Source organism: Andrena cerasifolii, chromosome 3 (assembly GCF_050908995.1).
Source record: "Andrena cerasifolii isolate SP2316 chromosome 3, iyAndCera1_principal, whole genome shotgun sequence".
Classification (NCBI taxonomy): Eukaryota; Metazoa; Arthropoda; class Insecta; order Hymenoptera; family Andrenidae; genus Andrena; species Andrena cerasifolii.
This window is the reverse complement of record NC_135120.1, coordinates 6,297,804-6,319,846: the sequence shown is the minus strand read 5'-3', so window position 1 is coordinate 6,319,846 and position 22,043 is coordinate 6,297,804. Positions and strand designations below refer to the sequence as shown.

At 39.7% G+C, this 22,043-nt stretch overlaps 1 protein-coding gene across 4 annotated transcripts in view; it reads left to right on the top strand.

Moving 5' to 3' along the window:
• LOC143366975 (uncharacterized) overlaps positions 1-22,043 on the top strand; it is a 238,064-nt gene that overhangs the window by 204,631 nt on the left and 11,390 nt on the right. For 3 of the 4 annotated variants that reach the window (XM_076808506.1, XM_076808505.1, XM_076808504.1), the window contains 2 exons: positions 3,831-4,082; positions 18,190-18,320. In XM_076808506.1, coding sequence (XP_076664621.1) covers positions 3,831-4,082; positions 18,190-18,320 — 383 coding nt within the window. Of the gene's footprint in view, positions 1-3,830; positions 4,083-4,179; positions 4,312-18,189; positions 18,321-22,043 lie in introns of those variants that run through there. The other variant, XM_076808508.1, reaches the window with a different exon arrangement.

Here is a 22,043-nt window from a genome sequence, read left to right as displayed (position 1 = left end):
CCGGAGTTCAAACTCGACTCTTTTCTTAGAGGAACTACAAATTGAACTTGTGAAAGTAAAAGGAAAGACATTGTAATTGCGTTCATTTTATATTTATTATAATGTGTTAGATTTATTATATTGTCATTAAGAATATTTGTACGCGTCGTATGTTTAATTATTTAAATCATGGCCGGGGCGTTGTATGCTCGTTCAACGACAGCGAAACCAATAACATGATTTGACTTTCGATTTTTTGCTCCGCTTGAATGTAGCCCACTCGTTAAAAACCTTTTTTTTTTATTTTGCCGTAGAAACAGAAATAACGACGCCGGTCATTCCGTTCTGGAACGTGGAACAGTCTACACGTTTATTTTGAGCTTGTTACATTTTCATTTCATTTCATCATTTATAAGTTGTACAAATAAAATATATATTAACAGTTAAATTACAAGAACATAGTTTTTCCTTTATAATTGAACTGAATTGCTACTACGAAGACGTAATTCCGAGCAAAGCGGTTCTGCGCTTCACGGGCATCAACCCAGCTCCTAGGACCATCGCCGGACCGCAGGACCACGCAACAATATTCATGTGCACGGGTACCATCTTTAAACTTTCTTTTGTTCGTCACTGTATATGAGATTCATCAAAATCCGTGTCCCAGATGTGGCGGCCTCCCCTTGTGAGCTAAAAGGGTCATACATATGCACCATGGATATATGTTTATTTCTTAAAAAGCTGTAAGAAATTATAACAATCATGAGTTGTATATAGTATGCCTTATCCTTAATCTCATAATTATGACTTTTTCTCTTCTGGGTAGAGTAAGCGTTGGATTTTCTGAAGGGATGTTTCCTCAAGTATTGTATGTTCAGATTGCAACCACTCTCGATTCCACTTTTCGAAACTGCTTTTCATTAAATATTTTTTTGTACCTTCAACTGGAATTGCCAAGGTATTCAGGCGTTTATTTATTGCTCCCTTCATTCGTAGACTTATTAATAACAAGGGGAGGACACCATGTGGTAGACACCGATTTTGATGAGCCTTGGCGCGAAATAGATCCGAGCATTTCAGTCAATAAGCCTTAATAATAGAGATATTTACATGTAAATTATTAAAAATTTCATAGTGGCCGTGGGGTTTTAGTGGGTGAAAATCCCACAGTATCCTGGCGTCCGCGGGAGATTCCCTTCTGGAGGCGTTGGGGGGTGTCTTTTGAGGATGTCTCCACGTTAAAAAAAACTTTATAATTTTTTTTTTATAAATTATTTTTTTATATTTTTTTTTTTTAACTGGGGAAATCTTTAAAAGGCACCCCGACTCCTTCAGAGGGGAATCTCCTGGGGGCGCCAGGGTAGTGTGGGATATTTACCCATTAAAACCTCACGGCCACTATGAAATTTTTAATAATGTCCATGTAAATATCTCTATTATTAAGGCCCATCAATGATTTCTTGCTCTTTTCTGCTCTATTTATAAATACTTCCGTACCCGAGCTTTGTTGTGTGGGTTTTCATTCGTGTCACGTGGATGATCGATAATCTTTACAGCAGACCATATCGCTGCTTGGCATGGTAGTGGCATAAATTAAAAACTGTAAATTTTATAGGAAAAGCAGGATTTAAAATTTGCATTTGGCTAATAATTAAATACTGATCATCTAATTTGTTTAAATGAATTCTATCTTCACCAAAATATTCAACAGAACATCAAATCAATCCTAATGCACTTTTGAGTTGTGCCGTTATTCCAGAAAATGTAATTCTAACATTTCAAGTTTTAACCCTTGTTGAAATTGGATAAGACGTAAAATTTATTTGCACCAAATTGTAAAAAAAAAATAGAAAATGAATATTTATGCCACTATTCGAGAAAGTAGTATACCCTTTCACTTGCAGCTGGAAGAAACAACTGAAAATGAATGAGCGTTGTTAATAAAACATGACCAACTTGATAACGAAATTTCGTGTTTCGAGACAAACACGTGCAATTTTTTTTTATCTTCTTATGTGTTTTTAACGCACATTACAGTAAGGTTTCGGCCGTTTATTTAGCAGCGTATCTTCCAATAGTAACCCCTATATGCTGCATCATGCTCATGAGTGAGTTGCATCCTTCTCAACAAAAATTGTTAATGGAGCTACAGGCGATAGTGACACTCATACAAATTAAGAATCTTTTCAAATTTTTTGTGTCAGATAAGCCTAAGCCGGCAAATCACCTGCACCAAGAACATACCGTTTTCGTTTAGGTGCCATATTGACGTTTTGTACAAAAACAAGTAAAACAAATTACAAAATATTCTTTTTAATTTTTTTTATATAATATAAGAGTAGCTTAATAAATATAAAAAATATTTATTTCGTTATAAGGTAAGTTCGGGTAATGAGGCCCACCTAAGGTTCTATAATTTTTTTTTTAAAAAAACTTGTACATATTTTTGAAAACTTTTATTTTATAGAAATCTATGGACATTAAACTATACACTGTAATATTTGTAACAATATATGATTCCAACAAATATGGAAATTAATAGGATTTTAAAAAACTTGTAAACGGGTAGTGCAGGTAATAAGGCCCACCTATTTAATATGTACAATTGGGGCAAACAAAGACATCTTCGACCTCAGGTGTGAGCCCAACGCATTCCTCGTGTATCCAGGTGAGACACATGACACACTGTCGCATGTGTGTCTTGAATGCAGTTCTGCATTGTGGATTGACCTACCAAGGATAAATTCCAGGTGGGCCTTATTACCTGCTGGGCCTTATTACCCGAATTTACCTTATACAAAATTCTATTCATAAAATCTATATTCTTTGTTCGCTGTTTGTGAAGCGTCCTCGCGATTTGAATGTAGAAAGGTGACTCCAAGAAGGTTTCTTTAATCCAAAGACTCTAGAGTCGGATTCGCAACAAGTTTATTTTGAAGTACACCTTTTCCAATCAGAATTAGGACACTCGCCAGAGCGCTGTCTGACATAGGCTTGGCGTCAGCTTCTCGCTGAAATTTATTACGTTGAGCTTCTCGTTGAGATATGACTGACTTGGGATTAGCTGCAAGGGTATCTATACTAGTGATAAAACTAATGGTATGGCGGTGCGTTGATGGGAAACAAATGAAGGGAGTCACGTAGGCCTTCAAGCATTGTACCCTCTCGTCGTTTTAGGTGATAAGATATCGTCAGGTACCACACTGACGGAGTTCTTGTAAGCCTCCGAGACCTGGTGTTTTGGGGTTGCAGGCGTCTTAAAGATGACGGCATGTGGTGGAGGTCATATAGGTCTCCGAGTTCTAGAGTTTAAGGTTGCATCGGTGATGAGATAGTTATTCTAGGGAGTTCCTAATAATGCCCACTATAGTGACATTTCCTAGCGAAAGGGTTAACCAGCGCTGTCTCTGCTAAGTAAAGTTCTTTGAAACACCAATTGTGAGCTATAAAAGTATCTCGTAGGTATGAGAAGGCAGGGCCGTTCCTGGCGGGGGTGCAGAAGGTGCCCCCGCACCTGGGCGGCCAAACTTAAGGGCGGCCGCAGGCCGTTTATTACATGTAAAGTTTTGACTAATAAGAACAATAACCGAAACACTTTTGCACGATATCTGTTTAAAATTATGTATATATAGATATAAAAGTAAACACTGCATATCAAACTCTTAATTAAAAAATATTAAATTAATAAAGGCGGTAATATTGTTTTTCACCTGGGCGGCCAAAACCCAGGAACGGCTCTGTGAGAAGGTCCTCGTACATAGCACCGGTCCTTCAGGTGACACACACGAACATTCCACTTGTTTGCCACGTTCCTTGTCACTCTGCCAGGTTCTGTTCACGCTTTGTTTTAGGGTATAGCAAGCCCCGTTTAGACTGTCCCAAAGACGTCATCGCGGAACTACCACCTGGCCGAGACGAAGCGTTCGTGACGTTCGATCAGCCATCAACGGATCTCGATTGGTTCCGGTACGTTCGATCGAAACCTTCCTGGGGTACCAGGCTGGAGGCGAACCTGACTCCGGGGATGCACGAGATCACTTTCTCCGCGAGGCACCCAGTATCGAAGAAGCAGGCCAACTGCGTGTTGCGCATCATCGTCAAAGGTGATTAATTAATGCACGTGCATGAAATCAATGCGAGACATGTAAACTCCGCGATGATAATCGGTATTGAACGTCGAGCACCGCTATTAATCAACAGGGAACGGTGCTCCAAGTTTACAGTATCGACGGACAGAATCAGGAACAATTAATTTTCTCGAGTTAAGGACCTGCTCAAAGTAACGTGCAAATGGTCTTTGCCGTTTCCTAGGTTAGATTGCTCTTGTTTTAAGTGCATTTTCCGCTTCTCGATCTTCAAGGTATTATTGGGTAGACGGAGGAAGTTCATTAAGGGGTTAAGCTATTTTTAAAGACTTTTTTCTCAGTAAATACAACATATAATGAAATAAATCTTTTTGGTATTTATTAAGCTACTCTTATATTATTCCAAAAAAATTAAAAAGAATATTTTTAATTTGTGTTACTGTTTTTTTTTTACAGTGTAAATATGGCACCTAAACGAAAACGGTATGTTCGTGGTGGAGGTGATTCCCCGGCTTAGGCTTATCTGAAACAAAAAATTGGAAAAGATTCTTAATCTGTACGAGTGTCGCTATCGCCCGTAACTCAATTAACAATTTTTGTCCAAAAATAACCGAGATTTTTCTCGAAAAACTTTCGAGAAAACATCATTTGGGGGAACTTTTTCTTTCAAACCATGACCAGCGCCATTTTGTTATTTCTCAACAAAAATTGTTAATTGCACTATGGGCGATAGCGACACTCATACACATTAAGAATCCTTTCGGATTTTTTATTTCAGATAAGCCTAAGCCGGGAATCACCTGCACCACGAACATACCGTTTTTATTTAGGTGCCATATTGATGCTGTAAAAAAACAAGTAAAACAAATTAAAAATATTCTTTTTAATTTTTTTGGTATAATATAAGAGAAGCTTAATAAATACCAAAAATATTTATTTCATTATATGAGCCATTTTTATTTTGAAAGTCACCTATAAAAAAGGTCCATTTTTGTCACGGTCCCGGGTTGCGAGACCCTTTCCGGGCGGGAAGGGGAAGTTTTGTTCTTCCCCCGTCGCCTCGAACGTACCCTGGTCGCGCCCTAAGGCCAGCCGGGTTACGCCGCAATGGAGTAAAAATGTGCGGGGGGGGAGGGGGCGAGTGGGTTGGTTTCGCCAGGATCGAGGAGGAAAAGGAAGGGGAGAGAGAGGTGTGCGCGTTTTCGTCTTGGGACCGTCAGCCAAACTCATCTCAGTAGGGTATAGCTGACGGCCCCTGCCCTAGACACACACAGGGATACAAGAGGACATAATTTGGCACTTGTATATACATGAAATGAGATTGGGAATTAGGACTAGCGAGAAGATTAGACCTCTGGTGGCGCCCGCCGACACTAAGTCGCGATACCGTGGTGGGGCCGGGACGTCACACATTTATATTTAAAAATTGTTTATATATAAATTTTTAATACTAATTTTAAGTTGTACACGTCACTACAGTCAACAAAAAACAATTGAAAAATGGACTTAGGCCACTTTCAAAATAAACGGCTCATATGTTGTATTTACTAAGAAAAAATCTTTAAAAATAGCTTAATTTTTCGACCGTTCAGTGGAATACTCCCTTAAATACATGCCACAGAAAATAATTGTTGAACAGTCGAAGGAGCAAAGACATTTCGTTAGTTTTTGTACGCAAAGTATTACAGCCCTAAAGGTTTGTTAAAAGGAAAATTATGCCTTTCTTTAAATATCATGAATATATAAAAAAAAATTATCAGATATATTTCAAATAACTTATTTAGAATTATATAAGATCATTTTAATGTAATCCAAGGTTCGAAACGTATGTCTTTGACTCTTAAACGCATATTATTTATTTTCAAACGTCCGAGTGATTGCCTAACTAATCATGTCTTTTAGTACCTACCTTCAAGTTGATGCTATGATGACAAAAGGCGGATGATTCAAGCACTTGTACTTATTTGGGCTGTGTTCATCTGTTATGTTTTTAAGATCATGTTAACCTTTTTTTTTTCTATAATTTCGTATTATTGCAATGCAAACATTGCATTTCATATAAAAAAAAAAATCGTACCTTACGATGTCCTTGAATAGCTGAGAAAGAACCTTTTTTTATCTAAAAAAAATCATCTCTGTAAAATATGATAAAGAAACGTCTTTTCTCATTTTGTAGTATCACTTACGGTATAGCAGTTATGCATCCCATGTAACATTTACCTGTAAACGTATATTTGCACTTTCAATATTTCGCTGTGAATATAGAAGCGATTTGAATTCTGATTTAAATTATATTTTTCATTTCTGGTATTTTTATTTTCAGCAGAGTTTGAATATTCAGATCTTTAGATACAACGAGATACTTCTTAATATCTCTTCGACTCTCTACTATCGTTTAATTAATTTCTTCCTCACTTTCACCAAGCCCGAGTGCAGCAAACGTAGAAATGTATTAAAGAAACTTGTAATCTACATTTACGAAATTGAACGAAACTTTCACTGTTCACCTAGCGGGGAAGTTTCAAAACCAGGATCTCGGATATACGGGGATCAACGTCAAACAGAGTTAAGGGCACTTGTGTGTGTGCGCATTAGCACATACTGCTAAATTCACGTATCTTCTCACTCTACGGTTCCTGCTATGAGTCAGGTCGATAGCAACGTAAAACTTACACGACACGTTAATGGGTACTTTGGGAATATTTTAAAATTAGAAATTGCCTTTATTGTTTAACGGTAATTTGATAGATGCTTTAGGTAGATGATCATAAAAAGCTTCTTCTATGCAAAAATTTGAGATACACATTTCTTGGAGAGGACTTAACCCTTTCGACTGTATTCGGACGCCGCTACATTCCGGTTCGCTGCGGATTTCGACTATAGTCCGCGCATTAAAAAATGTATTCTCTTGTACTGTTGTACTCATTGTTAGTGCGCAACATTGTATGGCCCCGCTGGTGTCGAGGGTCGAAGACCACGAAACTCAAAACGCGAGACGCATGATTGCTGGCGAGCATCGCGTTTGACGACTCTAACTAGAGAATTATCCTGTACAAATGTTAAGAAACGATCGCGTGAAGCGCACAATACCGTACATTCTAGAGCCTAGAATATTAGCTCCCTATTACGATGTTCTTAACCCTCTAGTGCAGGGGTGTCGAACTAGCGGCTCGCGAGCCGCAGTGGCTCCTTCTCCTCTTCGCCTGATCCGTAGAGCCGTAGGACGTACGGCCCCCTCCACACCTACTTCACTCTGATGAATTTCTCCTCCGGGTGCCGCGCTCTCTCCTTGCTGGGTCTCGTGCAACGCCTGGAGAAAAATAAGTGGGAGAACCGGCTGACCGGGGGCCCGACTCGTGCGGCTCTAGGAGTGGGGCAGTTCGACACTCCTGCTCTAGTGCATACGCCTGCCCTAAGGCGGGCACCTGTTTAATCCAGAAGTTGGTCGCCTATAATTTTTTTCAGAATTCTCAGTTGCCAGCCTTAAAAGTATTGCCACACCGCACATATTAGCCTAAGAAACATGTCAATCTGACGTTTCGATTTGACAGAAATCTAGTTTGAAGTGCATTCTTGAGCTAAGCATGCTGCGAAAATTATTTGTGAAAGTAAAAAAATCAAATAAAATACTACCCGACACCATGCAGCTAAAAAAAATTATTGATAAGTAGTTTGTGTAGTGATCTATCGAATGGAATAAAGATTTGAAAGCAAAAAATAATTTACACCTGTGAAGTGAGGCTTGGCTGGTAGCCGCCTTAAGGCGGTATCATGTTAGTGGATCATCCTAAGTTATAGTTAGGGAGTTAGTTTATCATCTTAATAATTGATGCGTGAAAATTTTACTTGTGCACCATTTAGCTCTTTGTTCATGAAATTTGGTATCTATGTACATACATATATCGCATCATACTATTATAATAAAGCCATAACATTTGTTTGTATGCTCACAAAAATCTCGAAAAGTACTGAACAAATTATTACGAAATTTTAACTACAGTATCCTTGAACAACAAGAAGGGATATAGCTTTTATTTTATCATGTAAAATATAATTAATCTGTATAAAAAATGGTAATCACATAAAGAAGTCATGACCAAGATCGGTATCTGATATATTGACCGGTGCGTTTCGTGAGGGGTATTCTCCCACCATACCGCTTACCTGCCTCGGTGCTCCTTTTCTCAACGTTTTCTGACTCGCTCTCGTTCCATCTCGCTCTCGTCTTCGCAGAACAAGAGTGAATCAGAAGTGGTGGGGATAGCGCCAAGCTCTTGACGTGTAGGACACACCGAGTTCTTAGCGTAGAAATACATACGTCAGAATAGGTGTGCATAAGCTCCGAAAAAATTCAGGAGTTTTATTGGTAAGCGGATTGATTCTTTCTCGACATTTTCATCTCGTATTGGTTTACGCATACCTTCGTAAGGCACACAACTATTTCGCTCAGAATAAATAACAGCCATGCGGCTACGTTCAGGCGGAGCCGAGCAGCGTTCCCGTCACTTCACCATACCCTTCGGGGACCACGCAACTCCAATTGACAAATCCACGATAGTCACATGGTGGTGGCTGATTTCTCCTCGATCGCTGCTCGCGAAAATTAACTCACCGGCCAATATATCTGATATCGACCTTAGGCCAGCTCGCGATGGCTTCTCGCGCATCTTCTGTGCTTTTTTAAATTTCACAATGCGCAATAAAATAATTCTCTATTATATCATAAATTTATATTTTTTTAAACATTTTTTCATAGTTTTTCATTAAAAATAAAGTATTTATTTTATAAAAAAACACTATATTTTTTGTACTTGCTATATGATTCCGCCTTAAGGCGGTGGCCCAGAAGGCTGTCCTGGGTAGCCAAGACGTCCTCCAAATTGAAAACAGACATCGGATTCGGTCTTTTCATCCCCGAATTAGACTAGCCTAATTTTTCCAACTGAATTAAAAATCTATGCACTAGAGGGTTAAACAGAGCACGGCATTAATGAATTAAAAAATAAATGTATTGGTCGACTAGTTAAAATTAATGAACTGTGCACGATTTTAATGACGCCTAATTTAATTGCACTTACAAACTGAATTACTATCTGTAATTAAAAGAATACTTTTGGACGCGCAACATGAAGCCGCGCACGCAAATGGTTGCGCGTATCGTCGAAAGCATCATAAAGAATACGTACAGTCTTCCGATTGCTGAGAAGCCTTTGGGCTCGGATTATCGGGAAAGACCTACCCACCCCACTGTTTTGCGTTCTCGCTGCGAGCGAGGACCTTCGGGCCCTACTAAAGGTACGTGTCCACTTGAGAGTAAAATTCGCGCCAGAAGCTCTCGAGAGTATTTCTCGCAAGTGGACATACGTCCGAGAGTGACTGTCGGAGAGCGACGTTCAACTCTCAGACAGCGGACGCGTTGCAACTTGCTCTCGAGTGGATACATAATAATATTACTATCCGACAGTTGCTTCCGAAATACGAACCAGGTTCGTATTCTGCGAGTGTTGTCGCGAGAGTAGGTCTTCTGGGTTATGTAGTAGGCTCGCGTCGCGGCAGACACGGTGTTGCCAGATAGGCGGCAGGCACGGCGTTGCCAGAGAAGTGTTGTTACGTTATTGTTTCTCAGTTTCTTTTAAGCTACGAAAGAAGTGAGGCCGTGATTGTGGATGTGCACAAACTTAGTGCTTTGATTATTGCTTATAATATTTTAAAAAAAGAGAAAGAAGCAACGTAGAAAGAGAAATTGCTGGATAGATGAAATGAAATAGTTATATATTTTGAGTTGATTACAATAAATGGCGTACATAAAATGTGTCTCGCCCCACTCGGCTCGACGGAGACTGCCTCGGCCGCGCAGTTCTCCCGACTAACCGCCTAACAACACTTCTCTGGCAACGCCGTGCCTCGCAACTAGGGAATTCAACCCCGGGATTGTAATCCCAGGATCCCGGCTGTTTTTTGAATTCCATTTTTATATTCTTCAGTTGTTCATACAGAAATTTACGTTTTTAAAAATTCTCGAAATTCTCGGGATAAGTTATAACTTGATATATCAAATCGCGGGAGTTTTAGAATCCAAAAAACAGCCGGGATCCCGGGATTGAATTCCCTGCTCGCGACGCGAGCCTACTACATAACTCAGAAGTCCTACTCTCGCGACAGCACTCGCAGAATACGAATCTGTTTCGTATTTCGGAAGCAACTGTCGGATAGTAATATTATTATGTATCCACTCGAGAGCAAGTTGCAACGCGTCCGCTGTCTGAGAGTTGAACGTCGCTATCCGACAGTCACTCTCGGACGCAGTGTCCACTTGCGAGAAATACTCTCGAGAGCCTCTGGCGCGATTTTTACTGTCAAGTGGACACGTACCTTAACTCAGCATTGATAGTTGTATTTGCATTGGATAACTCATAATATGTACTTATAATATACCTAAACGAAGTGGGGGGGGGGGGGGGCAGAACTTATGCAGTAACCTACTATTTATTCGTTCGGTGACGTGTGGTGTGCATTTCTTCGGTTATCCACTGTGGCCCGATGGAAAGAAGTCGGTTGAAATGTCACAGGGGCAAGAGGGGGTTCTTCGCTCGCATTGGCTCCCGCCACCCGTGTCCCGTTTGCTTACTTCGTATTCGTCGACGTTGTCGCGCCGGCCAATAGGGATACACTATTCGGACCTGATATTCGGACCCTAGAGTTTCTCGACCGACTTCTTTCCATCGGGGCACAGTACATATAAGCAGGCAAAATATATTACGACCGTTTAAATAAATATTGCAATTTCTTCCTGCAATTCGGAAAATCGTCGGTAGAGGTGGGGAGGGGGGAGGGGGTGAAAACATAAATCAAACATTTTGAGCAGTTTTCTGGAATTTGTATACACCAGCAGCATTATCCTTACTATCAAGCACACGTGCATCTACATAATTGAAGAAAAAATCCTCGAAATTTTAATTACAATCTGAAAGTCTTCATAAATGCAAACGTATAAACTCATTACTTAGAAGCAGGCATAGAAATTCGAACCAAAAACAAACGAAAAATTCATGATCGTGTCATAAACCCAGTTCTTGCCGCTTAGCGACTACTCTTCAGAACGTCCTGGCACAAACTGTTTTGCACTCCTTAAAAGATACTTCTAAACTAAATTCACATGCAAATGTTGCATGGTATATAGGACAATCCTTAATTAAAGATAAGGGTTTTTACTTTATAAATTGGCACGACTGACTAAATACACGTACGCGCTGGTTAGGGGATTAAGCGAACGTCCCGCTGGAACTAGAAAAGGCGTCACGTGCTTTCGACAGAAAATCTATTACGCGAAACACCCGAGTACCCATTCAGTCGTATTTTCTGGTGGGTTAATGCGTCATTAGGCGTTCATTGCAACGGGAGCGACGCGTTTAAAAAGCTTTCCGGGCTGTGGCTATTAAAACATGTGGCGCCTGAAGCGCGAAAAGCGGGTGCCCATTAGAAGACGTTGTTGAGCACACGACGCGACGCCGCCGTTGTATTGTCGCGTCGCGACGCGTCCCGGTGCCAAGACGCTAGGCTATGCACGCTCTGCTGGAAGCTGCACGTGGTCGCACAGTCGTCGTATGCAAATTTCGCATTGCGGTTCGAAGAAGAAGTTCTCTCTCCCGTCCTCTGGAATCCCAGCCGACGCTTTAATTAAATGCGTTTCCGGAATAGGGTTCGCCACAATGCTATATAATCCACGGATCGCTGGCCGCCGATCCACGAATTGGATTAATCGACGAATCCTACCTAAATGCCTGACTAATTCTTGCTGGCGACCACTAAACCCCTTCCGGCGAAATTTTCGATTGAAGGCTGTGTCCCTTTCTCTCTCTCTCTCTGGTGAGAAGAAGGGAGTGTCCAATTGATCCTCCAGTTTTGTGAAATTATGTACCTACTCGTTGCTTCGAATGTTACCCAAGTGAGACAAAACTCTAGGTGAAGAGGACATAAGTATACGGATCTGCATACACAAGGTGTTTCCGCAGTCGTAGTGCAACTAGACAGAAGGTAATTCCTCATACAAAAGCATAAGTTGAAAAAAGCTAAGGAATTACATTCTTTCATATGGGACTTTGTTTTCTGGTGTTTTGTTTTTCCTGTGTTTTTTTACACAGGATGGCGTTTCAAGCATTATGTTTATATTGCCCAACCATTAGTCATTGAATTTTTTCCTCCTCTCTCCTTCGGGTCCCAGCAGCAGCAGCGCACCGGGAGAAAAAGGTGGTGTGTGGTCACCCATCTTTCCTCAGTACACCGCCCAGTGATGCTTAACTTCGGTGATCTAACGAGAACCGGTGTTTTTTTTTTAAAAAGATATTTATTATAAGAGGTTGTAGAATAAAAAATTTGAATTAGCAATAAAAACATTAGAAAAAACTACTATTCTATCTTAATGTATATATAAAAAAACTAATTGTTCCGCATGTAAGAACCTCTTAGTTAACCGATGGGGACGAAATTTTTTTTGGTCTTAAATTTTTGGTAAACTTAAAATTCTAATAAAAGAATTGCACATTATTCAACATACTAGTATTTGTATGTTGGATTTAAGGGGCAAAATTCTTCGGCCAGAAGGAAGGTAAAAACCCCTTACCCGATCTTGAATCTGGGAACTTAAAAATTAAATTATTCTACTCTTAAAGCTTAACTTAAAGACTAGTATTTACATTGGATGAATTGTACAATGGTAATTACCGAACCTTAATATTAGTATTATGGACTAGTCAGTCTTAGTAATTCAACGAGAACCGGTGTATGCATCACGGCTACGGCCGCTGGTCTTTGTTTTCTTTTTGTTTTTTTATTGTTTTCCTGTGTTTTAAGCAGGATTTCAAGCTTATTTTTGCTTATATTGCCCAACGAACTATAGTCCCATTTTTTTTTTGTTATCCCTCCTCTCTCCTTCAGGTCCCAGCAGCAGCAGCGCACCGAGAGAAAAAGGTGGTGGTGTGTAGTCACCCATCTTTCCCCAGTACACCGCCCCGTGATGCTTAACTTCGGTGATCTAACGAGAACCGGTGTATTCATCACGGCTACGGCCGCGGGCTTTGTTTTCTTGTATTTGTATTTGTATTTTTTGTTTTTCCTGTGTGTTTCTAACACACAGGATGGCGTTTCAAGCATTTCGCTTTATATTGCCCAACGAACGATAGTCACAGTTTTTTTCCTTCTTCCCTCCTCTCTCCTTCGGGTCCCAGCAGCAGCGACGCACCGGGAGACACGACAGGTGATGTGGTCACCCATCTTTCCCCAGTACGCGCCCCGTGATGTTTAACTTCGGTGATCTTACGGGAACCGGTGTTTCCATCACGGCCATGGCCGCTGGTCCTTTGTTTTCTTGAAAATCGATTTTGAAAACTCGCCCGAAACGCGCGCATCTGACTAAAAATCGGTAGAATTGATCAGTTAATATGCTACAATTAGAAGCACATTAGATGAATCATCGTTTAAGCAGAGATGGGCATTATTTAAATAAAAAATTATATAAATAACTTATTAAATAAAAGAGATTTTATCTGTATTTGTCGTAAATATAAATAATCCACAATTAGTTATAATTCGAAGCGCCATACCTAAATAATATTTTCATTCGCGGGGAATTCATCCGACGGTCACGCAGATAATGTTTTCATTCGACGGGAATTCATCCGAAGCTTCGAATAATGTTCTCACTTTCATTTATATTTATATCCGAAAGTTAGCCAGAACTACGCATGGTAAAAACGGAACTATAACGAGGATTTACTGTATCCGAAAGCCTCTGGCTTCTCGAGCCGGGGGACATTGTATCGTTCACCCGTCTAATCTGCAGCGCTGAGATGCTCGGCGATGTGTCATCGATTATACAGAAACGGAATTTCTTTGTTTTTCATCTTATCAATATGAAAATGACACCTTGTGCTTTCTCGGCGAAAATGATACTAAACTTGACTATAATTGATAAAGGTTTAGAAATTTCTATTTTGGCACCGACTTAAAAAAATATTTTGTATTCTTTTTAGCGCACCTTTGAAGTCGGTTTTTTTTACTTTTTTTAAGAAGTTTATTATTTTTTAATTTTTAGTTACGTTCGTTTGAACTCGGTTAAAAAACATTTATCATGGTTCGAATTGGGGAACATACTCCATATAACAATGAAAGAATCATGGAAATCGGTCGACGCGTTACAAAGTTATGCGCGAACATACAATAAAACTGGAATTCTAGATAATTCTGGAGTATCTAGGTAATAATAAAAAAATTAACAAATTGAAGAATTGAATAATCTGCTTTTGAAGTCGATTAAAAAGTACCTACGCGAGTTAGTGCTCCAAGTGTCTATTTTCAATTATTATATTAATGGAAAAGTTTTACATACCTTACGAAATATTTATATTTCAACACCTTACCCTAATACTTTTATACAAATCCGTAGAAGAATCGATTTATGTAACAAAAATATGTGATTCCACTTAGGAAAGAAAACTTTCAGCTGCATGTTGAGTATGCATCGTTGCATTTGTAAGAAAGAGTCGGTCATAGAAAATTAGACATTTTCAAAACGTTCAACCTTTTCATCTACCACTTTTTTTTTTTGTATAATAATTGCAACCAAACAAAAGACACAATTCATCCCAGTTACGAAAATCGCCATGCATACATCGATAATTTTAGGAAAACTTAACTAAAGATTCAGTGATTATTATTCAGTGTATTCTACGAGCAGAGTAAGAAAAACAGTCTTTTTGTATAATCAGAACTCCTGAAATGCTTGTAGAAAGAATAATACGAGAAGTCAGTTTCTGTGAACTAGACATATGTATAATTCTACTTGTAAAAAAACCATATCGTAGAAGAATAATCGTTATAAATCCTCCATCTTCTCTCAACCGCTGTTTCTACCTATAATAACGAAACAGATGTAGTCTCATCAGACTATGTGACTCAATTCACAAAAAGATTCCAGGAAAAAGCATTTGTTCGAAATTTACCCTATTTCACCGGTTTAGAGAACGAATTCCGAAATATTCTGTAAGGCCGCGTAAAGAGTTGAGCACGAACGCGAATGAGGCAAGCCGAGGCAGAATGAGTGTACAAGTGTTCCGCGTTCCCCACGTCCGTCCGGGGCATTTCGAAATTCACCATACGTGTCAGACACGGAACTACAATTTCATTTTCACGCTTTATACCGAACAGGTAATTACGCGTACGCCCCCGCGTACGGTTTAGACTTTAGAGTAACTGCCTGGTTCCCTGACGAAACGCGGCAACTTTCTGGGTAGGTGCTCGAGGAACGAGCATGCTCTTTTTGCTGAAATGTTCTTCGAATGCCCGACACGTTAATTCGCGATGATTCCATGGGTTCTTTGCTGGAACTGATTTACTGGAACTAATTAAACGTAAGCGGATAAAGTTTCTACGATCGGCAGAAAGTTTCCTCTTGGCGAGGAAAAGGACTCCTGATGGAGTAACCCGATCCAACGTACCGAGGAACGTTACGTGAATCGTACGTTTATGGAGAAAGAAGAATATTTCTAGCTAGTAAAATACCCGTGCTTCGCTACGGTATTGATTAGTACCGCAGTTAATTTTGAATCGAAATTGAACTCCCCGTTCTTAACCTGTAAGACAAAAAGGTCTAAACTTATAAAGCGCCCTCTTCTGGTGAGTTCTTGAAATTTTCCTTTAGACTTTAACATCGTAATTGCAGCTCAATGCTGAAAACTGCTTCGAAATTAGACTTTTTGTTCTCGTGTAATTTAACATTTAATTTTTTAAATAAGGGTAGCGTCCTTTGCACTTGGATTTTGGAACTATTCTATAGCCCATAACAGTCCCATTAAAACAAAGATAGTCCAAGTTTATGTCGACATTCAGGGTGTCCCAAAATAATGAGACAATTCGAAACATGCATAACGAATTCTTCATGCAAAAAGACATCGCAAAGTCCTTTACCGTTTTGGGATCCGAGGCTTTGTTCTCGAGATATTAACAGTTGAATATTAGCGGTGGAACTTCAGGGCCGCGCAGTTTAAAGCCTTGTCAGCTGAGCGCGCGGTAGTGTATCGTCGCACGTGCGCGCAGGAGGTGCTCGTAGATACTGCTTCACACACACACACGCGTGCGCGCGCACAGTAGAGCCGAACGCGCTAACCTATTTTCACGGTTTGACCTAACGCGGTCAGCTCTTCTGTGTGGGGGGGGTCTGTATCTACGCGTGGCTCCTGCGTGTGCGTGTTAGAGGTTACTATCCGCGCTCAGCTGTTTCGGCTTTAAACTGCGCGCTCCGGAAGTTCTACCGTTAATATTCAACTGTTAATATCTTGAAAACGAAGCTTTGGATCCCAAAACGGCAAAGGACTTTCCGATGTCTTTTTGCATGAAGAATTTGCATCTTTCGGATTGTCCCATTATTTTGGGACACCCTGTTTAAAAGGCTTGGGTTAAAGATCTGGGCACACGTGTCAGTGGTGGGAAGTATCGTTTCTCTGTGTTGGAATGGAGCAGTTGACACTTGTCAATTCCGTATCCGAACAGTCGAATCCTGGATGACTACTGGAAAGGTCTGTTGATCACATCCAATTAACCTGCACGATTCAACTATATGTAAATTATATATTTCAATGGTCTATAACCGTAAACTAGAACTAAAGAGCCTATTACATAAGAATGATAATAATTCTGGAATAACACCCTAAACACCATGTGCACGCGTTGGCTACAAAAATCTTCTGGAAACTTCTGTGACCACAGCGCCACACATGCATACCTTGCACATCCATGGCTGCCAACGTGACGGGCTACATTCAAAACTCGAGCGGAAAATAGCTAAATATATTCCAAACAATGACTGTGCATACACATCAGTTCCGTGCCGGTTCAGTGCCGCCTGTGCCAGTGATTAAAAATATCGTTTCCCTGTTTTGCAATACAGCAGTTCACACTTGTCTGCTGTGTCAGTGACATCTTTATCTTTCAGTGTCGGATCCGTATCCCTACTCTGAAGTTAAAATTCGTTGGCCACGATATTCTGTTTTTTTTTTTCACTGATGCGGGTCCCAGAACCTAAAGGTGGATTCCCACGGCGCGGCGCGTGGCTCGGCGACTTTCGCGCCATACTCGCCGAGCCCCGCGTCGCGAGAATGATCATGTGGCTCGGCTTGGGCTCGTTCCGTTCGTCGTCGATAAAAGTAGCACGAGTCAAAGGAAAGCTAACCTAGCTACCTCATAGGAACGCTCACGGCTCGCCGTCGCGCGCTCGCCAAACAGACTCGCCGTGGGAATTCACCATAAAGAAATCTTTAGCTCCTGACTGGGCAGGCCTCCCGCAGAGTCATAAAGACAAATACGGTAACATGCCATTGAGTAATGAAAATGCCAATTTCCATATTTCGTATTAGATCTTCATAGAAGTATCACCAATGGATTGCTGGTGTTCTTCTGATATAATTCTGATTATTTTTAATGGTTGTAACGAGCCAAAGCAGGGCTGCTGTAGAGTGCGGATAACTCTGAATAGTCGTCAGTGAAATCAGTGGACGCGGAACGGACACGTAACTGATATGCGCGCCCAGACCTTCAACTTTCGAATTTCAGACATTATTACCATATTTCTTCAAATCATGGTGTAATAGACAGGTGTTCCGACTTCTGTCCAGAATGTGTGACTTTTTCGTCCTAGTTCTTCTGGCGGCCGGCAGATTTCGTGGCTGTTGTAAAGGCATTTACATATATATACAGGTCTGGTATGGAATTCCTACTCGTAGTGGAAGGGGAACACGCCACGCATGCGCGTGATTACCTCATGACGTCAAACCAATCGACACTATGGTTCAGTCAAATTACGGCGTCATCACGCGCATGCGTGGCGTGTTCCCCCTCCATTACGCATAGGATTTTTCTGACAAGCCCAGTAATCCATTAAAATCTCTACTACCGCAATATCATTAACACATATGTATATGCCTTCTAAGTCACGACGCCTCTCGCGGCGGCCAGGGGAACTAAACAGAAATTGGCACACAAAATCGCTGGGGTAAAAGCTACAGAGTCGGAACACCTGTCTACTACACTGTAGTTCAAATACAAGTCCTTCACGATTAAATTCGTCGAGTTCCAGGCGGTGAAGCGCCGAAAGTTAAGGATTGCCCGAACAACATCGAGGTAACCGGGAAGAATGGAACAGCAATTACATGGATTGAACCAATTTTCACGGACAACGTAAAGGTCACCCGGATTAAGAGCAATGAGGTCAGTGTTAATTATAAATTAATTAAATTTTCACTGCTGTTCGGTGGCGTTGCGATTAAATGTACAAAGTGTTCAATATAAGGCGCTAGTAGTAAACATCTACACAGTGCGCCAAGATATGACCGGAATTACTGCGATAAAACAGAAACAAGTGAATTTTTTCCAAATATTCATTTATTCTTATTGAATATAGTGGGCAATAATTGAAATAAGTGGGCAAGTTCCTCAACCGGTATAGCCTTTAGAAAACGCGTCATGGCATTTGGAGTGGTGTCTACCTCGTCAAAGTACCTAAAGTCGTTTTCAGATATATTGGCCGGTGAGTTCGGTTTCGCGAGCAGCGCGCGAGGGGAAATCAGCCACTACCATCTGACGATTGTGGATTTCTAGTTGGAGTTGCTTGGCCCCCGATGGGGATGGTGGGGTAACGGGAACGCTGCTCGACTCCGCGTGAACGTAGCCGTGTGGCTGTTGTTTATTCTTAGCGTAATAGTTGTGTGCGTTACGAAGCTATGCGTAGACCAAAACGAGTTGAAGCTATCGAGAAAGAATCAATGTTCTGACCAATAAAACTTCTGAATTTTTTCCGACCTAACACACACCTATTCTGATGTATGTATTTCTACGCTAAGAACTCGGTTTGGCCTACACGTCAGGAGCTTGGCGCTATCCCCACTACTTCTGACTCGCTCTTGTTCTGCGAAGGCGAGAGCGAGATGGAACGAGAGCAAGAAAGAAACGAGAAAGTGGTGGGGATGCTTCGCTGCGTGTATACGTACCTCACGGGCACCGAATCCCCACCGCGCGACGAGCAGGCCTAGCCCGAGAGAGAGAGAGTGAGAACGTAGAGAAAAGGAGCACCGAGGCAGGCAAGCGGTGTGGTGGGAGAATACCCCTCACGAAACTCACCGGCCAATATATCTGAAAACCACTTTAGTACCGTCTTTTCAGTAGCATTCTAAGTTTCGGGAACAAAAAGAAATCGCATGGAGCCAAAGCTGGCAAATACGACGAATGATTGAACACGGTTATTAATTTTTTCTTTTTAAAAACGCGTGCACAATTATGGGGCGGTGGCTGTATTTTGATCGTGCACGGATCATTTATCATTATTATTATTTATTATCCATTTATTTATCATCTTTTTTATCATTTTGGATTATTTTAGGCGTGGACCATTTGAGGCCTCCGTGCGCGATCTTCGTCTTCATCTAATTACGGTCCTCGCGAAATTGTTTATGCCAAACAAAAACACGTGTTGTTGGTAAACACTCATCACTATAAACTTGCTAAATTTCGTATGTTTTCGTGGCGGTTGTGATAAGATTTGCGTGAACTTTAATAAGAATTCTTTGCTCCATGATGTTTTACGACGTCGAATGTTTTAAACTGGCACCAAATTTTATAACATAACAATGTGTCATTATTTCTGGTTCAAACTCCTTTTGTTTATAGCGAAGGGATGTATCTTTCAAAATAGTAACGATCCCGATCATATCTTGACAGGCTGTATAAGTGTAGAACTGTAGTGTAGACTTGAGGGCCTATGGACAATAATGTAAATGACCTTGTCATTTATTTATTATTTACTAATGCAAATATTGGCGCGAAGCATGCATTTCTGGGACGTTGATTCTTTTACTGTATCAATTAAATTAATTTATAAACAAATAACGTGCATGTCTATGATGAAGTTACACTAAGAAATGGAATGGTAAATAGAATAGAATGTTTCTATTGACTTTTTATAAAAATAGGTTTCATATGTTTTTCTGAAATGCATTTTGCGATTTTTTCAAGGATTTTTTTATAATTCTCCTAGATTTTTTTCTATTTCTGGTGCATGGAACTATTTTTCATTTCCTTTCTTCGACATCATCTCGTCGCTTATTTTTCTCTTCTTTTTCAAATTTATAATATAATCACTAATTTTCAATTAACTATCATATATATTTTTTTATTTATACCATATATTCAAAACCATTCTGAAAATTATTTTTATTAGTTTTTGAAAGTGTTACTGATAGAATTCTCCGCTTAATGTAAAGATTTATTTTCAGGGCACTTATTCCCAAACACAACTTTTTTTAATTCTATTTAAAAAAATAGATATTTTTCCTATGTAAGTGCTAAGTGCTCTTTTCTATTTAATTTTCCTAAACTATTTTATGGCTGGATAGATACATACAGAGGTATGTGGCATTAAATGCAATCACTTATTTAAGGGTAGGTACGTGCTTCTTAGCCTACTTTATTAGAATCTGCTTATTTGTGTTTAATTAATTAAGTCATAGTTTTATATTAATTACACTCACTGATGGGTTCGATAGCACGATAATAATGATTTAATTAATAAATACCCTACATAATTCTAATTTTAACATTTTAACGCTTCGTTCAATACCTTTTTTTGTATGGCATTTTTTATAGGAAAATGAAGACAGTTGGCTGATAAAGCACGTTGCTATATTTCACACATTTATAACTTGAATTTAAAAACCTTATTAACTATAAAACAAAGCCATCGCCGCAATTTTCTCTTGTTTTTTTTTTGTCTTATTTTGTCACGTAGCATCAACCATTTCATTTTGTACCATCTGTTGCCAAACACACTGTAAGTTCTTACGTTTCGTTTGAAAGTTAAGCATCAGTATGGAAATACTGAATCTATCAAAATATTAATGGCCAGTGAGAATGAATATATTTATCCATACAAATAATACTACCTATATTCTTTTGATTACAAATTTTCTCCGTTCCATTCTGGTTCATTGAACAACGGCTTAAAACATTACTCATGCTTAATGGAAACATGAATCCTGGTCAACGTGAACATTGCATACCGAGCCTGTTAATTTTGCATGCACTTTGCTGCTCGATAATACGTTGTACAAAGCGCGCATATTCCACGCTCCTTTGCGAGTGTTTGAAATTTTCTGAAATACTACGGTGGTGATGATCTGAAAGGAATGCGTAAAATCCAAATTGTTCGTTTAATAATTCCATAGAGCGAATGGAAGATTTATCTTACTAAATAGAATCCTTAATATCGATAGTAAGGAACGTAAAAATATGAATAGTTGTTTGAAACTTATCGTAAATTGCTGGCATAGAAGACAAACTAAACAGCACAGCTGAATATCCTTGGAAAGTTTACAAAATTTTATTTTCCATTAATTTTCTTCGTCTTTTATTCGACAGAGGTAAAAATCAAGTATTAGTAAAATTCATATCCGAACCAACTGTCTAATATAAACGTAAGTTTACATCACTCAGAGAATAAAAACTCAGAAGAAAGGAGCCTAGAGAGAAAAGAAGCAGTAGAAAAAAAAGCGAAGTTTCAGCCAGACGTGCAAACAGGATCTTCAGTTCAGAAACGCTTTCCTGCAGTAAAATTCCTGCTAAAGAATTTCTTACTCTGTAGTACAATGGTTAGGTACGAGCAACGGGATAAAGTTTCCAAGGAAATTTCGTCAAATAAGGAACTCCAATGTAATTATTTACTTCCTTCTAGCAGTTTTATGCGAACCATTTATTGAATTGGGTTGATGGGAAAGTAATGTCCGTCCCTCAGACGCAGAGAAATTAGAATAGAATCTCGATCATCCGAATCAATCACAGCAGGGTTCGAATACGTAATTGAATAACTTTGTTTTTATGTAAAGCAAGACTATATATTTCCAAATGTTTTGACATAGAAGAAAAATACAAAAACTTAAAAAA